Source organism: Eriocheir sinensis, unplaced genomic scaffold (genome assembly GCF_024679095.1).
Source record: "Eriocheir sinensis breed Jianghai 21 unplaced genomic scaffold, ASM2467909v1 Scaffold589, whole genome shotgun sequence".
Taxonomy (NCBI): Eukaryota; Metazoa; Arthropoda; class Malacostraca; order Decapoda; family Varunidae; genus Eriocheir; species Eriocheir sinensis.
In genome coordinates this window covers 206,908-225,512 of record NW_026111930.1, presented here as the reverse complement: position 1 = coordinate 225,512, position 18,605 = coordinate 206,908, and the positions used below count along the sequence as shown (strand labels likewise).

The window sequence follows — 18,605 nt, the reverse complement described above, 5'->3', positions numbered from 1 at the left end:
GCGCGCCACTTGAACAACAATACAGTACCTACGCTGCCACGCTATTCAACAATAGGGGTGGGCAGGTACCGGTACTAACGGTACCAGCTATATGGTACGGTACCGGTACCAGACTGCTCGGTACCGGTACCAATACTAGCCAGTCGCTCATTTTGTCCCTCATCTCTTCCTCACATGAGTGAGGCTGAGACTGAGTGCCTGAGTGGATATCTTGGTGATATGGATATTCTCTCTCTCTCTCTCTCTCTCTCTCTCTCTCTCTCTCTCTCTCTCTCTCTCTCTCTCTCTCTCTCTCTCTCTCTCTCTACTGAATGAAGCGAATATTTATTTTTCGACAGAAACCTACCTCTTGTTTGATTTACATTGTTTTTTGATTTACGCGACCTCTTCAAGGGCACAATACTCACGTAAATTGAGAGTTATCTGTAGCAGCGACGGGCCAAATTTGTGGCTTTACCGTGTAGCAGCGACGGGCCAAATTTGTGGCTTTATCATGTAGCAATGATGGGCCAAATTTGTGGCTTTACCGTGTAGCAGCAACGGGCCAAATTTGTGGCTTTACCGTGTAGCAGCGACGAGCCAAATTTGTGGCTTTACCGTGTAGCAGCGACGGGCCAAATTTGTGGCTTTATCATGTAGCAATGACGGGCCAAATTTGTGGCTTTACCATGTAGCAGCGACGGGCCAAATTTGTGGCTTTACTGTGTAGCAGCGACTGGCCAAATTTGTGGCTTTACCATGTAGCAGCGACGGGCCAAATTTGTGCCATGATATAAACCCCCCAAAATAGATAATACATAATCTGATCACAAATGCTTTGATATATATTATGAAATGGTTTGTGTGAGGGGTGATTTTTTCTCATTTTTCTTGCTTGGAGGGACCATTAAGAAACATGATCCCCGCTGCTACCGGGTTAAGAAGGACCTGGGAGTTGACAGTGTAAACTATGGCAAGGGATGTGCTGAAATGATGAAAGTTGGAGTACACCGGGAAGGAAGCAGAAACAGAGACTTTGGTGTGGTGTGTGTTCCACCAAAAACGAGATCTTGGGGTAATGAAAGATATAAGAACATAAGAAGCCCACCTAATCGCTGTCCATGAATTTATCTAGTCTATTTTTAATGTGACAATTGGCACTCACCACACTATTCCACTCATCCACCACCCTGTTAGTAAACAATTTGTGTCCCTGTTGAATCTGAATTTATCCAGTTTAAACCCGTTACTTCGTGTCCTACCCGGTTCTCTTACCAACAAAACCTTATGAATGTCTCCCTTATTAAAGCCCTTCATCCATTTCATTATATGAGAGAATGATGAAAGACACAAGCGACGGTATGGAGGAAATGATGAGTGGAAGTGACAACCTAACCATGATGGGGACTTCAACTGCAAAGAGGTGTGTTGGGAGGAGTGGACGTCAGAGGGCGGTGAGGGTCATGGGGAAATACGCTGCTGAGGATGGCAATAAACAACACTCTTACACAATGGATCAAGAACACAAGGTTTCAGGGGAGTGATGAACCCTCAAGGATTTACAAAGGAGTCTGAAATAGTAGATAGTGTCGTACAAAACACCTCTAGGACGAAGTGATCACATGGTACTTGAGTTTACGATGAATGAAAGAAGAGAAGTGAGGAAAAGAGACCACAAAACTGGGAGATACAATTACAGCAAGGTGATCTCTGCATAGTTGAGAAAGCACTTGAAGAAGCGGACTGGAGTAAGTTCTATGGAGTGGAAACAGTGGATATGAAGCGGATGTCATTACTGGAGACTTACAATGAGGGAGTAAGACAATACTTGTCAAAAAGGGGAAGTTAGAAATAAAATTTGGTTCAGTAGAAGATGTGAAAGTGAAAGTGAAGCAAAGTGAGAAAGAGATGTAGCATGGAACAGGTGGAGAAAAGGGAAAGACAGAACCTTTGGCTGAAGTACAAACAAGTATGGAGTATGCATCTCACGTGTGGGGGGGCTCCACTCACACAGCTCTCCTGGACAGAGTGGAGTCTAAGGCTCTTCGTCTCATCAGCTCTCCTCCTCTTACTGACAGTCTTCTACCTCTTAAATTCTGCTGCCATGTTGCTTCTCTTTCTATCTTCTATCGATATTTTCATGCTGACTGCTCTTCTGAACTTGCTAACTGCATGCCTTCCCCCCTCCCGCGGCCCTGCTGCACACGACTTTCTACTCATGCTCATCCCTATACTATCCAAACACCTTATGCAAGAGTTAACCAGCATCTCCATTCTTTCATTCCCTTCACTGGTAAACTCTGGAACAGCCTTCCTTCGTCTGTATTTCCTCCTGCCTATGACTTGACCTATTTCAAGAAGAGTGTATCAAGACACCTCTCCACCCGAAATTGACCTCTCTTTTGACTACTCTTTACTTTTTAGTTTTGTGGGAGCGGCAAGTAGCGGGCTTTTTTTTTGTACTTTTTTTGTTGCCCTTGAGCCGTATCCTTTGATGTAAAAAAAAGTGAAATGAATGAAGAGAGGAACAGATAAACTACTTGAGAAATGTAGGCTATTAGAAAATTTTAAAGCACAGCTGAAATTATTTTATAGATATGTCAATAGCAAGCTGAATAACAACGAAGAAATAAATAAACTTAAGGTGGACGGTGAAAAGTACGAGGATGCTGCAGCAATGGTGGAAGTTATGATTTTTTATTTTTTATCTTATTTATTTATCTTTTTTTACGTTTTCACCTATGGCGCCGGTAGGCTTTCTTGGTGGGGCCTGATGGTCGGCCCCAGCCCATTGTGGTGCAGGCAAGTGTTTATAGTGGTGCCATCTCGCATTGGCTCATGCTGCCCCCCTGAGCTCACCTTTGATCCTAGAATCTAGAGTCTGGGTGAATGCTTTTTTTCAGGCAGTGTTTACAAGGGAGAGTGACTTTAATGGACAAGAAGGAAGAGAAGAAAGTATGGGGTACCTGGAAGGAAGACAAGTTTCAGTACAAGAGGTGGAAGGATTAATGGGAGGTCTGGACGTGAGGAAGGCACTAGGACCGGATGGTGTGTCAGGCTGGGTCTAAGGGAGTGCAGTAAGGAATTAGCTGATAAGATCCAATGTGTCATAGTCAGCGCTCTAGCAGAAGGTAAGGGCCCAGCAGACTGGAAGTGAGCAGACATTATTCCAATTCACAAAGGAGGATGCCGGGAAGACTCTGGGAACTACAGGGCAGTCTCTTTGACAAGTGTGGTGGTGAAGATCTGTGAAAGGTTGATCAAAGATAAATGGATGAACTATCTGGTGAGACAACAGATTGACGGACAAACAGTATGGCTTTAGAGGAGGAAAATCTTGTACAATGAACTTGATGTGCTACGTAGCCACCACTACCCTCTCGCCTCACCTGCACGACCACGGTATAGTTGTCTTGCGTGAACTTGGGTGCATTGTCGTTGACGTCGCCCACCTGGATCACGACCTGAGCCATGGCAGTGTTGCTGGGTGTGCCCAAGTCCCTGGCACCCAGCGTCAACTGGTACTTTGTGACCTGAGGAGGTGACGAAAAAGAAGAAGAGGAGGAGGAGGAGGAGGAGGAATAAGATGAAGAAATGAAAAGAAGAAAGAAGAAAAGGAAAGAAGAAAACGAAAATAAAGAAGGGAAACCGAATAAGGGGAGAAGAATTAGAAAGGAAATAAAAGACAAAGAAGAAGAGGAAGAAAGAAGAAGAATGATGAAGCAAGAAGAAAAAAATAATAATAATGACAAGAAGGGAAAGAAGAAGAAAAAGAAAAAAGTTCAAAATCAATTAAATCAGCTTTGTATGATAATTTAGGAACTGTCTTGACATGCCTGATTTAAATTTCCAACAACACAAAGGATTTGATATCACAATTATTTTCTTACTGGGAATATATGTAACCCAAGGCCAGTAAAAATGAAAGGCAAAAAGGAGCTGCCATTAAGCTGCTAAGGGCATAACATCAACAGTCTTGGAAGGTCACAAAAGAAGATGGAAGAGGTATTTGGCTTAGGAAGGTATGAGGAGGGAGGTTAAAGGCCACTATCAACTATATTTGGGTCGCAGGGCAATGAGAACAGAAAGAAAAAAGGAGCTATAAGGGTATAACATCAAGCCTTGGAGAGTAACAAAAAAGAAGAGACAGAAGAGGTATTTAGCCTAAGAAGGCATGAGGAGGGAGGTTAACCCGGTAGCAGCGACGGGCCAAATTTGTGCCATGATATAAACCCCCCAAAATAGATGATACATAAACTGATCACAAATGCTTTGATATATATTATGAAATGGTTTGTGTGAGTGATGATTTTTTCTCATTTTTCTCACTTAGAGGGACCATTAAGAAACGTGATCCCCACTGCTACCGGGTTAAAGGTCACTATCAACTGTAATTGGGTCACAGAGCAATGAAAACAGGAAGGACAAAAGGAGCTGTGAGTTGCTAAGGGCATAACATCAAGTCTTGGAGTAACATAAAAGAAGATGGAAGAGACATTTAGCCAGGAGAGATAGGAGTAGAAAGGTGCAAAGCCACTATCAACTGAATTTGGATCACAGGGCAATGGCAACAGAAAGGAGCTTAAGAGTTTTGAAAGGGTATAAAATCAACTGTCTTGGAAGGTAACAAAAAAAGAAGATGGAAGAGGTATTTAGCCAGGAGAGACATGAGTACAGCGCTGCAAAGCCACTATCAACTACATTCAGGTCGCAGGGCAATGAGAACAAAGATAAAAGGAGCTCAGAATTGCAAAAGGGCATAACATCAAGTGTTGGAGGGTAACAGAAAAGAAGATGGAAGAGACGTTTATCCAGGAGAGATACGAGTAGAGTGCTGCAAAGCCACTATCATCTGTACTTGGGTTGCAGGGCATGTTAAATTATACGGCCAACAGGACAGAAACTAGCAGACAACAATATTATTTGGATGAGGAAAGTTATTACATCATGAGAATGCTATACCTAAAAATATGATCCATAGTTTCTTACCTTTTCCCTATCCAGTTTCTTGATGACAGTGATGATGCCGGTGTCGTCATCAATAGTGAAGCAGTGGTCTTCGTTTCCCGCCCTGATGCTGTAGCGGACGAGGCTGTTCACGCCATGGTCCACGTCGCTGGCTGAGACCTGCGGTGAAAGGAAAAAGTTGTCATTCGTAAAGTCACATTAGTGTAGTTGTGGGTCGCTTTTAGTTTGCTAACACCTTGACTGCGGATTTCCTACCAGAAGACATCACCAAGCTACAGGGATGGAACAAAAAGTGGCTGCTACAATTCAGTGAAGAAAAATGTTAAGTCCTGCATCTTGGGAGGGGATATCCAGCACACCAATACCACATGGGAAACACTCCACTATCCACCACGGAGGCAGAGAAAGACCTGGGAGTATATGTGTAGTGCAGCGACTAGGTCTAATAAGGGAGCCTCCCATAACCCACTTGGCGAGTGGGGGCATCTCTTTGGCCGACTCGGTAGGGAATGGCTCTCCCGTCACGCTGGTCGCGGGTTCAATCCCAGGCAGCCGGCGAATACCTTCACCTGGTCTTGATTAATTTCTCGTGTGTTTCGATACATGCAGAGGTCGTGTTGGAGAATAGGAAAAAGGAAAATTATGCTCTCGGGGCATGACATATGTTACCAGGCTACCAGTGAAGGGATATCCAGCACACCAATACCACATGGGAAATACTCCACTATCCACCACAGAGGCAGAGAAAGACCTGGGAGTATGTGTTACCAGGCTACCAGTGAAGGCCAAATTCGTACCAATCGCAGCAGATGGGTTAATGAGAGTGCAGAGGAAAATAGAACCTGCAGTAGTTTTAACATTAGCAATAACCTTATGAAAAGTTGTGGATATGAATGTACTTGAGAAAATGAAGAGAAAAAGGAAAAGGAGGAAGAGGAAGAGGAAGGAGGAGGAGGGGGAGAAGAAAGAAGAATATGAAAGGAGAAGCAAAAGAAGTAAAAGAAGAAAAAGAGGAAATAGAAAAAGAAAAAGAAAAAGAAGAGGAAGATGAAGAAAATGAAGAAGAAAAGAAAAAGGAAAAAGAGGAAAGAAGGAAAAAGAAGAAGGAAGGAAAAAATAAACTATTCCGGAACTCCTAAGAGGCAGTGGTGAGTTGACAGTGTGACAGCGCTGCGTTCAGGAGGACGCGAGTTCAATCCCCGCCCGGTGCCACCAAGCTGAGATTTTTCAGCCGCCGCCGAGTGGCTTAAAACTACCCACATGCTGTCCAAAAGACCACCTATCAACCCGGACTTTAGATTCTAGGAGGGCAGCATGAGCCAATGCAAGATGGCGCCACTATAAACACTGGCCTGCGCCACAACGGGCTGGGCCATACCATCAGGCCCCTCCAAAAACAAGCCTACTGGCGCCACAGGCGAAGATGTAAAAAAAGAAAAAGAAAAAAAAAAGTGTTGGTGACTAATGCCACCATCAAGTGAAGCGCTGCACCAGGTGTGTCATGTTCCTCAGTATCATCCGGCACACACAGAAAGGATGCTTTTGATTCCCACCTTCATTACTCTCCATAAGCTTAGTGACATCTGCAGCAAGTAAAGACATCTGGGTTCAATTTTCTACTTAACCAGGATATTCATTCTTTTATCCTGCTCACTGGTACACTCTGCAACAGCCTTTCTTTCACTGTATTACCTCCTTTTGTTGGGTACAGGGTGAAAAGGGAACCAAAACATTGCACCTTTTATCCTGCTCACTGGTACACTCTGCAACAGCCTTTCTTTCACTGTATTACCTCCTTCCAGACCTGTTTAGCAGTTAAGGATTTAGTGACTAGGGTAACTGAGGAGGCTGTTGGGTACAGGGTGAGTGGTGGAGGGAAGAAAGGGAGTGCATGGAGGTCAGATGAGACGAAGGAGGCACTTGCTTACCTGCACCACGCTGGCGCCTTGCAGAGCGTCTTCCCTGACTGTGGCGGTGTAGGTGGGCAGCGTGAACACCGGGGAGTTGTCATTCACATCAGTGATTGTTAGGTTGACCAAGGCCGTGGCGGACAGAGGCGGCACACCCCCGTCTGTGGCCACTACTGTCACCACCACCTGCTGTACGCGCTCAAAGTCCACCTCGGCGCCAATGCTTATCACACCTGTGGCAGTGATGGGTCATGAGGGACTTGCAGGGAATGAGAACATCACACACACACACACACACACACACACACACACACACACACACACACCAGCCAAAGAGACTAATTCAATTTTCAGCGGTGAAATCAAACTATCGTCTGACATCAGTATGAAGTCAGTCTGGGTGGGGCCCGAACCTCCTCACAGCGCTGCCGCATCATCCCAGATACATCACTCCCTCCCTCATGTGTTATCTACATACTGTTTGAAATTGTGTATCAAATATTTAGTATACAGTAAATAAGATTTGATGCTATGGCCAGGGAACTCCCCGAACACCCTGCCCAAACTGACTTCATGGCTGAGTTGAACTATAACAACCTACTGATATATATATATATATATATATATATATATATATATATATATATATATATATATATATATATATATATATATATATATATATATATATATATATATATATATATATATAAAAAAAAAAAAAAAAAAAAGGGTGTTGATCACAAGTGTACCAGTCTTTGGGTGGATGTGCAGGTACTCCTCCAGCGTGGTGTGCTGAAGGGAGTAAGAGATTTCTGCATTGATGCCGATGTCCCTTGAGGTGGCCATGACCCGCAGGACTTCTGTCCCCACGGCCGTGTTCTCTGCCACGGAAGTTTCGTGGAGTTTCCTCACAAACTCAGGAGCATTATCATTCACATCTGTGGGGGACGGAGCTCACAGCCTTGCTTTGAAGCATTCTCGTACAAGAAGAGATCATAATGCAGATATACGGGACAGAGGCTCAAAAATATATGGAGGATGGACTCATTATCTAAAATACAAATAAACTTGGCCTTCCAAATGATATCAGTGAGACTGAGTTTGAAGAATTGATTATTCCTTGAGGTTTTTAAACATAAACATCAAAGCAACTATTTTTTTTCATGCAAGTAAACTCTGATTGCTGTTGATTACTGTTGGCAGGACACTTTATATTGTGAGGACTCAATGGTCAATCTAACGAGGGCATGTTGGAATGGTTCCTTTAAACATATCTTCTCAATCGTGACTTATGGATAGAGACTACCATTAGGAAAATCTGTCTGTCTGGTCAGGGCAGTTAAGGTAGTGCTCTGCTACTGGTAACATGTAACACAGTACAACCAGCCGCAGGGTCGGGTAGTCAGCGGCTAAACCGGCAACCCCACTGGTTTTGTTTTGGACCAGTGAGGAGGGTGTGCTGGACCCCCAGGTGGATTAAAATCAAGACCATTCTAAGGGCAGATGAACTCATGTTTATTAGAGTCAATGGCCATCCAGTTCCAGCTACGGGTGAAATAGCGGGTGGTAAACTTCATAGCCCCCTGCTCCTGCTGCCTCGTAGGGTTTGCCTGTTTCGTTCAGGCAAAGGCTAGGGCCACCATTTAAAATAGGTGGTTGGGTGTGCAAGGGCATGCGTCCAGAAAATCTTGCGCCAAAAACTGAAAATGGCTCGATTTATGAGCCATAAACTGTCCAACCACTCATGAAGAGTGAAAACAGACTTTAAACAAAATGATGATGATGATGATGATGATGATTAGGAAGACCTGTTTGAGTAAATTGGGTAATATAAAACATGGATTTCAGCATAAATCTGATCTTCTGTTGGAATCCACTCTTGTCTTAAACTAGCAAGGCTTAGGACATGAGAACCAATGTAGACGCATGCTCCATTAGCTCGGTAGCAGCGACGGGCCAAGCTTATGGTTTACCGCGTACCAACGACAGGCCTTCGCCTTGATATAAACCCCAAAAATAGAGGATGCATAAACTGATCACAAATGGGTTGATATATATAATATAATGATTTGCATGAGTGATGATTTTTTCTCTTTATTTTGCTTAGAGGGGCCTATAAGAAACATGATCCCCGCAGCTACAGGGTTAGAGACAAAAAAAAAATCCTAAACTTCTTAGTATTTTTTGATAGATTTGTTCTGTTTTTGGGTACTAGTTTGTGCATGACAGATTTTTGTAATAAGTGTGTCTCTAATGGCCCATGCTCCTCCACTGGTACCTACTTATGCCCCACAAGACACTTTGGGAGGGCAGTGCAGGGCAGCGGCACGTCACAAACCTGAGACTGTGACGATGAGCTGCGTGGTGGATGACAGCGGTGGGCTTCCCTGGTCCACGGCACGCACTGTCAGGCTGTAGGAGTCCCTTGTCTCACGGTCCAGGGGCCGGGCCAGGCTGACCACACCCTCCATCTCGTCAATGGTGAAGTGGCCCTCCGCTGAGTCCACAAAGTTGTACAGCAGCCGTCGATTGATGCCTGGGGGTACAGAGGAGACGTTCTTCTTCTTATTATTATTACCTCCGCCAACGAAGTTGGGAAGAGGTTATACTTTCAGTCCGGTCGGTATGTTTATTTGTTTGTTTGTTTGTGAGCAGTCTCCTGTACACAATTTTGTGGATATCTCAACCAATTTTTCAGGGAAGTTTCGTGTCCATCCAGAATAGAACCCATTAATTTTTTTATGTCAAAGGTTAAGGTCAAGGTTACAGTCTCCTGTGCACAATTTTGTGGATATCTCAACCAATTTTTCAGGGAAGCTTCGTGTCCATCCAGAATAGAACCCATTAATTTTTTTATGTCAAAGGTCAAGGGCAAGGTCGCACAAAACGTCAGATTTACATATTTTTGGCCATAACTTAACAGTTCACCTCATCATAGACTTCAGACTTGGTTCATATTTTAGCGCATGGAAAGACGCACCTTGAACGGCCTTGATCTTGACCTTTGACCTTGACCACCAAAAGTTTGCTCAAGGTCAGTAAAAAAAAAAAAAATCATCAAATTTTGAAACAAATGCTTCCATATGATGCACCTTCCATGGCCTTGACCTTGACCTTTGACCTCAAAAAGTTTGCCTGGGTCAGAGTATAAAAAAAAAAAAAAAAAAGAATTTCATCAAATTTCGAAACAAATGCTTCCATATGATGCATAAGGTCACAGTTGATGCCCATACCAATTTTCAAGATGATCTTTGGCGGAGGTGTGTACTCTCCGAGTGCTATGAGTAATTATTATGATCATTATTATTCTCATTATCATTATCACACATTACTGATCATGAGCCTCACAGAACAGCATAAAAGCCCTAATACCCATGTTTTTTGTGAGGGGCATGAACAGCAAGGGAAAAGAGAGTGAGATTTGTGCCCCTGAGCTGCCTCCCTTGATGTAAAAAAAAAAAAAAAAAAAAAAAAAATCACCCAGACCTGATCCCCTGCCACAACAAAGCCTTTACCGAGGTCAGGGTCCGTGGCAGACATCTTGAGGACGACGGTGTTGATGGGCGCGTCCTCCAGCAGGGTGGCGGCGTGGGTGGCCAGGGAGAAGGATGGGGGGTTGTCGTTGGTGTCCGTCACCAGGACCTCCACCACCACCTCACACTGCCAGGCCTTGTGCTCCCAGTCCTCCACCACAACCTGGACAGTCACACCCAGAGTTTTGGACTCATCATAGGCACCATTACCCTAACCTGGCTACAACTAGTAATAATATTGTTATTACTATTATTACTGAGCCATGAAAGGCCAGTGTGTGTTTGTGTGTGTATTTACCTATTTGTAGTGTACATGGCCTGAACTCAAGCTTGGATAGTCCTGTCTCCCAATCTATATTTGTCCAACTTTTCCTTCGTTTTTTGGACACTGCCCGCTTCAACAATGTCTTTGTTTAGTCCATTTCATATATATATTCACACTTCAGTATGGAAAACTGTACTTCTTTATGTCTTTCAAACAAGTCTCCTTTCTCAATTTCTTGCTATGTGTGTGTGTGTGTGTGTATTTACCTATTTGTAGTCTACCAGGCCCGAGCTAAGCTCTAACAGTCCCGTCTCCATATCTACATTTATCCAACCTTCCCTTCAATTGTTGGACACTGTTCACCTCCACCACTTCTCCCCGCAAACTGTTCCAGGTGTTAACACTTCTATGTGGAAAACTATACTTGTTTTAAGTCACTCAAACAGGTTCCTTTATTAAGTTTCTTCCTATGTCCTCTCAGCCCATGCATTCTTGCAGTTAAGAAGATATCATCTCTATCCACCTCATCAAACTTATTTACCAACCTATAGCCTACAGCATGATCAGATCTCTCTCCCTTCTTTGTTCCTGTGTCGTCAAGTCCATCTCCTTCAATCTGTCTTCATACATCATATTTGAGAGTTCTGAGACCATTTAAGTTGCAATTCTCTGTATCCTTTCCAGCTTTCTGATAGCCTTTTTTTATGTGTGTGTGTGTGTGTGTGTGTGTGTGTGTGTGTGTGTGTGTGTGTGTGTGTGAATACTTACAGTGAGGTGGTAGTGGTCCCGTGCCTCTCTGTCCAGCTGGGTGGCTGTGGCCACGTGGCCATTCAGCTGGTCAATACTGAAGTGGTGGGCGCTGTCCCCGGTGAGAATGTAGCGGCTCCGGGCAGCAGTGCCTTCATCGGCATCCCAGGACACAACAGAGGCCACGTGGGTGCCTGGGGTGGCGTCCTCGGAGATCTCCCGGCGGTAGATTGGCTCCTTGCACACCGGACCATTGTCTGTCGTGAAGCACACCGGTGTGAGTCACAGAAGTGCTAGACACTCTGCTTACTTAATTCATGATCTATTACCATACATTATCCATTATCATCTCAGGCAAGACTATACTGTCACCAACCGTTGATGTCGATGACTGTCACAGTAACAGTCGTGTTGGCCGTAAACTTCCCGTCGGTGACGGTGACGGTGAGGGTGTACTCGGCCTGCCTCTCCCGGTCCAGCTCACCGGCCACGTACACCTGGAATAGGGACCACAGCACCGTGACTCTCTCGTTAAGGAACAGTTTCGTTGTTGGCAGGTCACCATTGTTGTTGTCTCTCACCATCCCTCCCACCCACCTCCCCTGAGGCGTGCACCAGGAATTGGCCGTCAGGGTCGCCGCCGTTAATGAAGAAGTCAAGTTCGGCCACGGACTCGTCGGCGTCCGTCACGCTGAGCTCCACCACCGCCGTGCCCGTGGCGGTGTCCTCAGGCACTGGCGTCAAACAAAATTAATTTGGCAATGTAGATATATAAAACCTTCACAGCCAATGACATATTACAGAGAAAATCAATTTCCTGTCAATCATTTATCTATAAAACCCTTGTAGTGCCTCACCAGCAGTGACGTAAGTGTCTTTGGTGAACACTGGAGGGTTGTCGTTGTAGTCCTTGACCAGAACAGTGACTCTTGTGCTGGTGGACAGAGGCTTGGGGCCCCCGTCAGTGGCCGTGACGGTGAAGGAGTACTGGGCCATGGTCTCGCGGTCCAGCGGGGCCGCCAGGGTCAGCGTCCCGGTGTGTGGATCAATGCGGAACGTTGACTTCACTACAGCGCTTTCATCGGGGCCGAGGCTGTACTGGATCTGAGGAGGGAAGAGCAGAGAGCAGAGCAGACATTTAATAATTTATTCTGGAAAATGTTTTCATGGACTGAAAATAACATGGTGACACAGGCAACATTTACCTGGCCATGGTTTCCTTCATCGTCATCAGTGGCCGTGAGGATGGTGACGGTGGCGCCCACCTCGCTGTTCTCGGCCACCAGGGCTGTGTAGCTGGACTCAGAGAAGCGTGGAGGGCAGTCATTCACGTCCATCACCTGTTGGTCATTCCACAACAAGACCCAACCAATTCAAAATCCATAAATTAAAATGTCTTTCTTTGACTGTCATTTCAGCCCAAAATCCAAACCGTAATCAACCATAAGATTAAGAGATCAAAACTTCATGCACTCTGCCATCATTCACATCCATCACCTGTTGGTCATGCCAGAGCAAGACCCAATCAGTTCAAGACCAATATATTAAAACGTCTTTCATTGACCCTCATTTCAGCCCATAATCCAAACCCTAATCAACAATACAGACAAGAGACCAAAACTTGCTGCTTCCTGCCATAAACTCACCACCACAGAGATGGTCATGTAGTCCACCGTGGGCGGCGTGGTCAGTGTACGGTTGGTGACGCTGATGTGATGTGTGCGTCGCCGCTCATGGTCCAGGGCCCTGTGCACCACCACCAGGCCAGTGGAGGTCACGGTGAAGGGCCCTGAACTCTCCCCAGACTCCCTCTCCTCACTGGCTGCCTTCATGCCCTCGTCCACCATGATCAAGTACTGCACTGACTGTGGCCCCGCCATCCACAGGGACGTGATCACATTGCCTGCCAACACAAGGCAAGACTTTGAGCATACAGAAGGTGGCTAGCTGGGGCCAGAATGTTATGAGGTGCAGATTGTGATGTGTGTGCTAGTATGTGTTATCTGAGGAAATGAGTGTATGATTTCCCAGTACTGTAATGTGTCTGTGTGTGTATTTACCTATTTGTATTTACTTATTTGTAGTATACATGGCCAGAGCTCAATCTCAGTCAGTCTATATATGTCTATATTTGTCCAGAATTTCCTTCATTTTATGGACACTGCTTGCTTCAACAACGTCTTTGCTAAGTCCATTCCATGTATCCACACTCCTGTATGGAAAACTGAACTTCTTTAGGTCTTTCAAACAAGTCCTCTTTCACAATTTCTTACAGTGTCCTCTTAGTTGCCTCCTCCCTTCAGTCTCGATTAAATCACTTCTATCCAACACTTCCATTCCACTTTGACCCGGAAATTTAATGCCTACGGTTGCAGTGAAACTCGAAAAATATTTTTTGTAAATTTTTGTAGTTTATTCATTCTGGAATGAATCGCATTGAATAAAAATTGTAGAGAATCATCCGTATAATTCAACTGTGAAATCAGATTATTATTTGGACAGACCGTTTAGCTGGAATTCCGCCAAAAAAGGACGGCTGAGGGAACAGAATTGCTCTACAGACGCCATGATGTGTAGGCAGGAACTGTGGACTATTTTTTGCACGGAATGGTGGTGGGGGACATCGCAAGAACAAAAGAGGTGCCAGTTAGTCACTCAGCATCAACAGAGACCTATAGTTACACGCGCCCTTCAAATTTTGGAAAGCTTCTCACTCTCCAGCGCTGGCGTCATGCTCGTTGCCCATGTCTGATAGAACTATATGATGCCAGCGGCATCATCGTCATTAAGGGGTTAATCAACATCTATTTCTACTTGAAAGTAGGTATACAGTCCCTGAAAGTCAAGATCAAGACCAAGATGGCCCATCGAACGTAGCATCCCCGTGTGATTAGTTCCCTCAGTAGCACAATGAGAGTTACCGCCTGCACACTGTGCAGTGAGTGAATTTACCAACCAACCCTTTTGTTTACCATTTCAAAGTCACAGCTGCTCGGGGTAAGAGCACTGTAATACTTCAACAAACAGTGGAACAACTTTGAACACAGAGATGGACACAAAGCAACATACGGTACTACAGTCATAATTGTAAGTAAGGTGGCCAAATGTAATACTGCACACACATTAAGTTCAGGGAATTTTTTTTTTTTTAATATATCTTGCCAAATTATAGGTGTCTTATACGTCGGTGCGTCTTATACAGCGGGGAATACGGTATATATGTTTCTCCGAATATCTTATTTATGTGCTTCTCAGATGTCAGTGTATCTTGTATTATAATTCTTAAGTCTTTTTCATCCTTCACTGTATCGATGATTGTCCCTCCCATCCTACACACTCCACTTGCTCTATTTTTACTCTTGCCCATTTTCATTGTGTGACAATTCTTTTCATTGAACTTCATTTTCCATTTTTTACTCCATTCATGTATCTCATTGGAATCTTCCTGTAGTTTATTACAATCATCATCATCATCATCTCTTATTTTTCTAAGCAGTTTGGCGTCATCTGCAAACATACCCTTGTAACTCTTTACTTTTTTCTAGCATATCATCTATAAATATTAAAAACATAATATTCGCTAACACTGACCCTTGTGGAACGTCACTTGTGACCGTTCTCCATTCTGATATCTCACCTTTCAACACGGTTCTCATTTCTTTGTTTGTCAGGTAATTTTTCATCCATAGTCATTTTTCTCCCAATCCTCCTCTATTTTTTAATTTCCACATTAGTCTCTTATCAAATGCCTGGGTGTGTGTGTGTGTGTGTGTGTGCCAAGTGATCTGCATATTGTTTCCTTCCTTGTATTTTCTTAAATAATATGCATTTTACCAGTGACTTTTTAATTTTATCTTATTTTTTTATGTGTGTGTGTGTGTCATTTTACTGATAGCTGTGGGTGCTCACCGATGGGGGCGTCCTCCCTGATGAAGAACTGTGCATACTTCCTGGTGCAGTGCGGGGGATTCTCATGAGGGGGCAGCAGGAAGATGGTGACGGGCACGTCGGAGTGGTGCTGGGGGGAGCCGCTGTCCTCGCCACGGATGAAAAACTGGTACACCTCATTTTCTGTAACATTTGGGAGTTCACTGATACTTATGGAACTAATGGAACAGTCTCTCTATATACGATAATCACTTGTGCATCCAAACTCACACTTTTTAGAGTAAAGGAGACAGCTAAAAAAAAAAAAAAAAAAAAAAAAATAGTGGCAAAAAAAGATACAAAAATTTGAAAGTTTACTGCTACTCGTGGAACTATTTTTTTTACAGTAGAGAAAGCAGTTCTAGGTAAAAAAAAAAAAAAAAAAAAAAATCCCCGCTACTCACTTGTGCATCCAAGCTCAATTTCTTTACAGTAAAGCAGACGGCTCAAGATATAAAAATGCTCGCTGTAGTAACTATCCTAACCCAGACACGCTCTGGACCCGCATCAGTAAAAAAATATAAAGAAAGCATGTGTGATTTTGGATGTATGTTGTAAAAAAAAAAAAAAAAAAAAAAAAAAAAAAAAAAAAAACGGGAAGCAGTGGGGATCATATTTCTTATTGGTCCCTCTAAGCGACAAAATTGAGAAAAAATCATCTCTCACACAAACCATTTCATAATATATATCAATGCATTTGTGATCAGTTTATGTATCATCTATTTTGGGGGGGTTATATCATGGCACAAATTTGGCCCATCGCTGCTACACGGTAAAGCCAAAAATTTGGCCCGTCGCTGCTACCAGGTTAACCCCTTGACTGCAGATTTCCAACCAGAAGACATCACCAAGCTACAGGAATGGAACAAAAAGTGGCTGCTACAATTCAATGAAGAAAAATGTAAAGTCATGCACCTTGGGAGGGGATATCCAGCATACCAATACCACATGGGAAACAAACACTCTACTACCCACAGGGAGTATATGCTACCAGGCTACCAGTGAAAGCCAAATCCGTGCCAATTGCAGCGGACGGGTTAATTGGATTCTAATGAGTAGCTTTGTAGGTCCAAGTTATAAAAGCTTCATCAATCTACCACTAGTGTCCATGGAAACACCTAGGAATCCTACGAAAGCCTAGTCAAGTATGTGAGCTTGGGCACTGAAATGTATAAAAATATGGTCCTTAGGTTGTTGGAGGAAATGTTTTGAGGCAGCAGGAAATACTAAATGTTACAAAGGAAACTGATAACACAGAGGAAATGGAAATAGAAAATGAACAAGTTAGAGAAATAATAAGACTCAGAAGACTGAAATACAAACTGTTACAAAGAAAAATGATGACTGAGAAAATAGAAATGGAAAATGAACATGTTAGGGAAATATTAAGACTCAGGTTCGACTCTGGCGACTTGACTCAGACTCTTCACCCATAACCGTGAGTAAGTGGATGAATTACCTCGGCTGTGGATGGTCTGTGCCACGGTGACCTCGCCGGTGGTGGGGTTGACCGAGAAGAGCTCCAGCGCCTCAGAACTGTTGGCTTCATACATGCGGTACCTCACTTCACTGTTTGCCCCTTCATCTGCGTCACTGGCCTCGACCTGTGATGGCAAGCATGGAGAAAGTATAACAAATGAGATCTATTGCTGGGTAAGGGTAATCTGGAACCACTGCATGTATTCTCAAACTATTCTTCACTGTTAACTCCTTCATCTGTGTCACTGGCCTCAACCTGTGATGGTGAGCATGGAGGAAGTATAACAAATGAGATCTATAGCTAGGTAAGGGTAATCTGGAACCACTGCATGTATTCTCAAACTGTTTTTCACTGTTAACTCCTTCATCTGTGTCACTGGCCTCTTTAACTGTGATGGTGAGCATGGAGAAAGTATAACAAATGAGATCTATAGCTGGGTAAGGGTAATCTGGAACCACTGCATGTATTCTCAAACTATTCTTCACTGTTAACTCCTTCATCTGTGTCACTGGCCTCTTTAACTGTGATGGTGAGCATGGAGGAAGTATAATAAACAATATCTATAGCTGGGTAAGGGTAATCTGGAACCACTGCATGTATTCTCAAACTATTCTTCACTGTTAACTCCTTCATCTGCGTCACTGGCCTCTCTAACTGTGATGGAGAGGTCTAGGAATGATCGCCAGATGCTGAGTCGGGAGAGTGTGAGCGGGGCTTAAAAGTCACTCAGTTGTCATGGTCCAGAGTCGGCACAGTGTGAGCGGGGCTTAAAAGTCACTCAGTTGTCATGGTCCAGAGTTGGCACACTGTGAGTGGGGCTTAAAAGTCACTCAGTTGTCATGGTCCAGAGTCGGCACAGTGTGAGCGGGGCCTAAAAGTCACTCAGTTGTCATGGTCCAGAGTCGGCACAGTGTGAGCGGGGCTTAAAAGTCACTCAGTTGTCATGGTCCAGAGTCGGCACAGTGTGAACGGGGCCTAAAAGTCACTCAGTTGTCATGGTCCAGAGTCGGCACAGTGTTAACGGGGCCTAACTCCTCCCTGCCCAGTGTTCCCCACCTTGAGAATGGTTGTCCTGGGAGCCACGTCAGTGTTGATGTTTGCCTGATACTCTGGCAACATGAAGACTGGTGGGTTGTCGTTCCTGTCACGGACCGTCACACGCACTGCCGTGAAGCTGGCCCGGCCCCCCTCGTCCATCACAGACACCTTGAGGCTGTGCATGGGCAGGGACTCCCGATCCAGAGGTGTCTCAGTGTATAGGTTGCCTGGGAAGGGGTGAAGTTTGTATGGTATAAATTGCAAAGATGAGGTCACTTTTTTTTTTTTTTTTTTACAGGAAAGGAAGCAGCTGAAGGGCATAAAAGAAAAGAGTAGCAAAAAAGCCCGCTAAATGCTGCTCCTAAAAAAAGATAAAAGTAAAGAGTGGCCAAAAGAGAGGCCAATTTCGGGTTACATAGAAAGTCTCATTAGTAAGGACGCATATGTGATTTTTCCGAGTCAAGACATATGGTACTTGTTTGGTAATCATCGGCGTTTTGTTAGGTTAGGGTAAGCTTAGGGTATCTTTCATTCAAAGCCTCACAACAGTATGCTCTAGTGATGTGGTTCCTTGAGGTTTAAAATGTAGGTAAATATACAAGCTATTGTAATGCTGTCTCAGGGAAAACTTCAATAAAATATGACTGGAAGAGCAGCATATTTTCCATTTTTTTTTTATCTCCTTAACCTTTTATTGCTACCATTACTGTTACTACTATGACTACTACTACTTCTCCTCCTACTCCTACTCCTAC

General features: G+C 44.1%; 1 protein-coding gene across 1 annotated transcript in view; it reads right to left on the bottom strand.

The window, feature by feature from the left end:
• Positions 1-18,605, bottom strand: part of LOC126993237 (fat-like cadherin-related tumor suppressor homolog) — a 37,654-nt gene that overhangs the window by 18,557 nt on the left and 492 nt on the right. Inside the window, exons 2-16 of the mRNA XM_050852102.1 lie at positions 17,869-18,077; positions 16,792-16,936; positions 15,315-15,476; positions 13,052-13,308; positions 12,611-12,745; positions 12,263-12,509; positions 12,003-12,139; positions 11,782-11,902; positions 11,427-11,662; positions 10,376-10,556; positions 9,199-9,396; positions 7,610-7,798; positions 6,876-7,090; positions 4,969-5,106; positions 3,369-3,512 (exon numbers count right to left, since the gene is read on the bottom strand). Of these exons, the coding sequence (XP_050708059.1) occupies positions 3,369-3,512; positions 4,969-5,106; positions 6,876-7,090; positions 7,610-7,798; positions 9,199-9,396; positions 10,376-10,556; positions 11,427-11,662; positions 11,782-11,902; positions 12,003-12,139; positions 12,263-12,509; positions 12,611-12,745; positions 13,052-13,308; positions 15,315-15,476; positions 16,792-16,936; positions 17,869-18,033 (2,670 nt within the window). The 5' untranslated portion in view covers positions 18,034-18,077. The remainder of the gene's footprint in view (positions 1-3,368; positions 3,513-4,968; positions 5,107-6,875; positions 7,091-7,609; positions 7,799-9,198; positions 9,397-10,375; positions 10,557-11,426; positions 11,663-11,781; positions 11,903-12,002; positions 12,140-12,262; positions 12,510-12,610; positions 12,746-13,051; positions 13,309-15,314; positions 15,477-16,791; positions 16,937-17,868; positions 18,078-18,605) is intronic.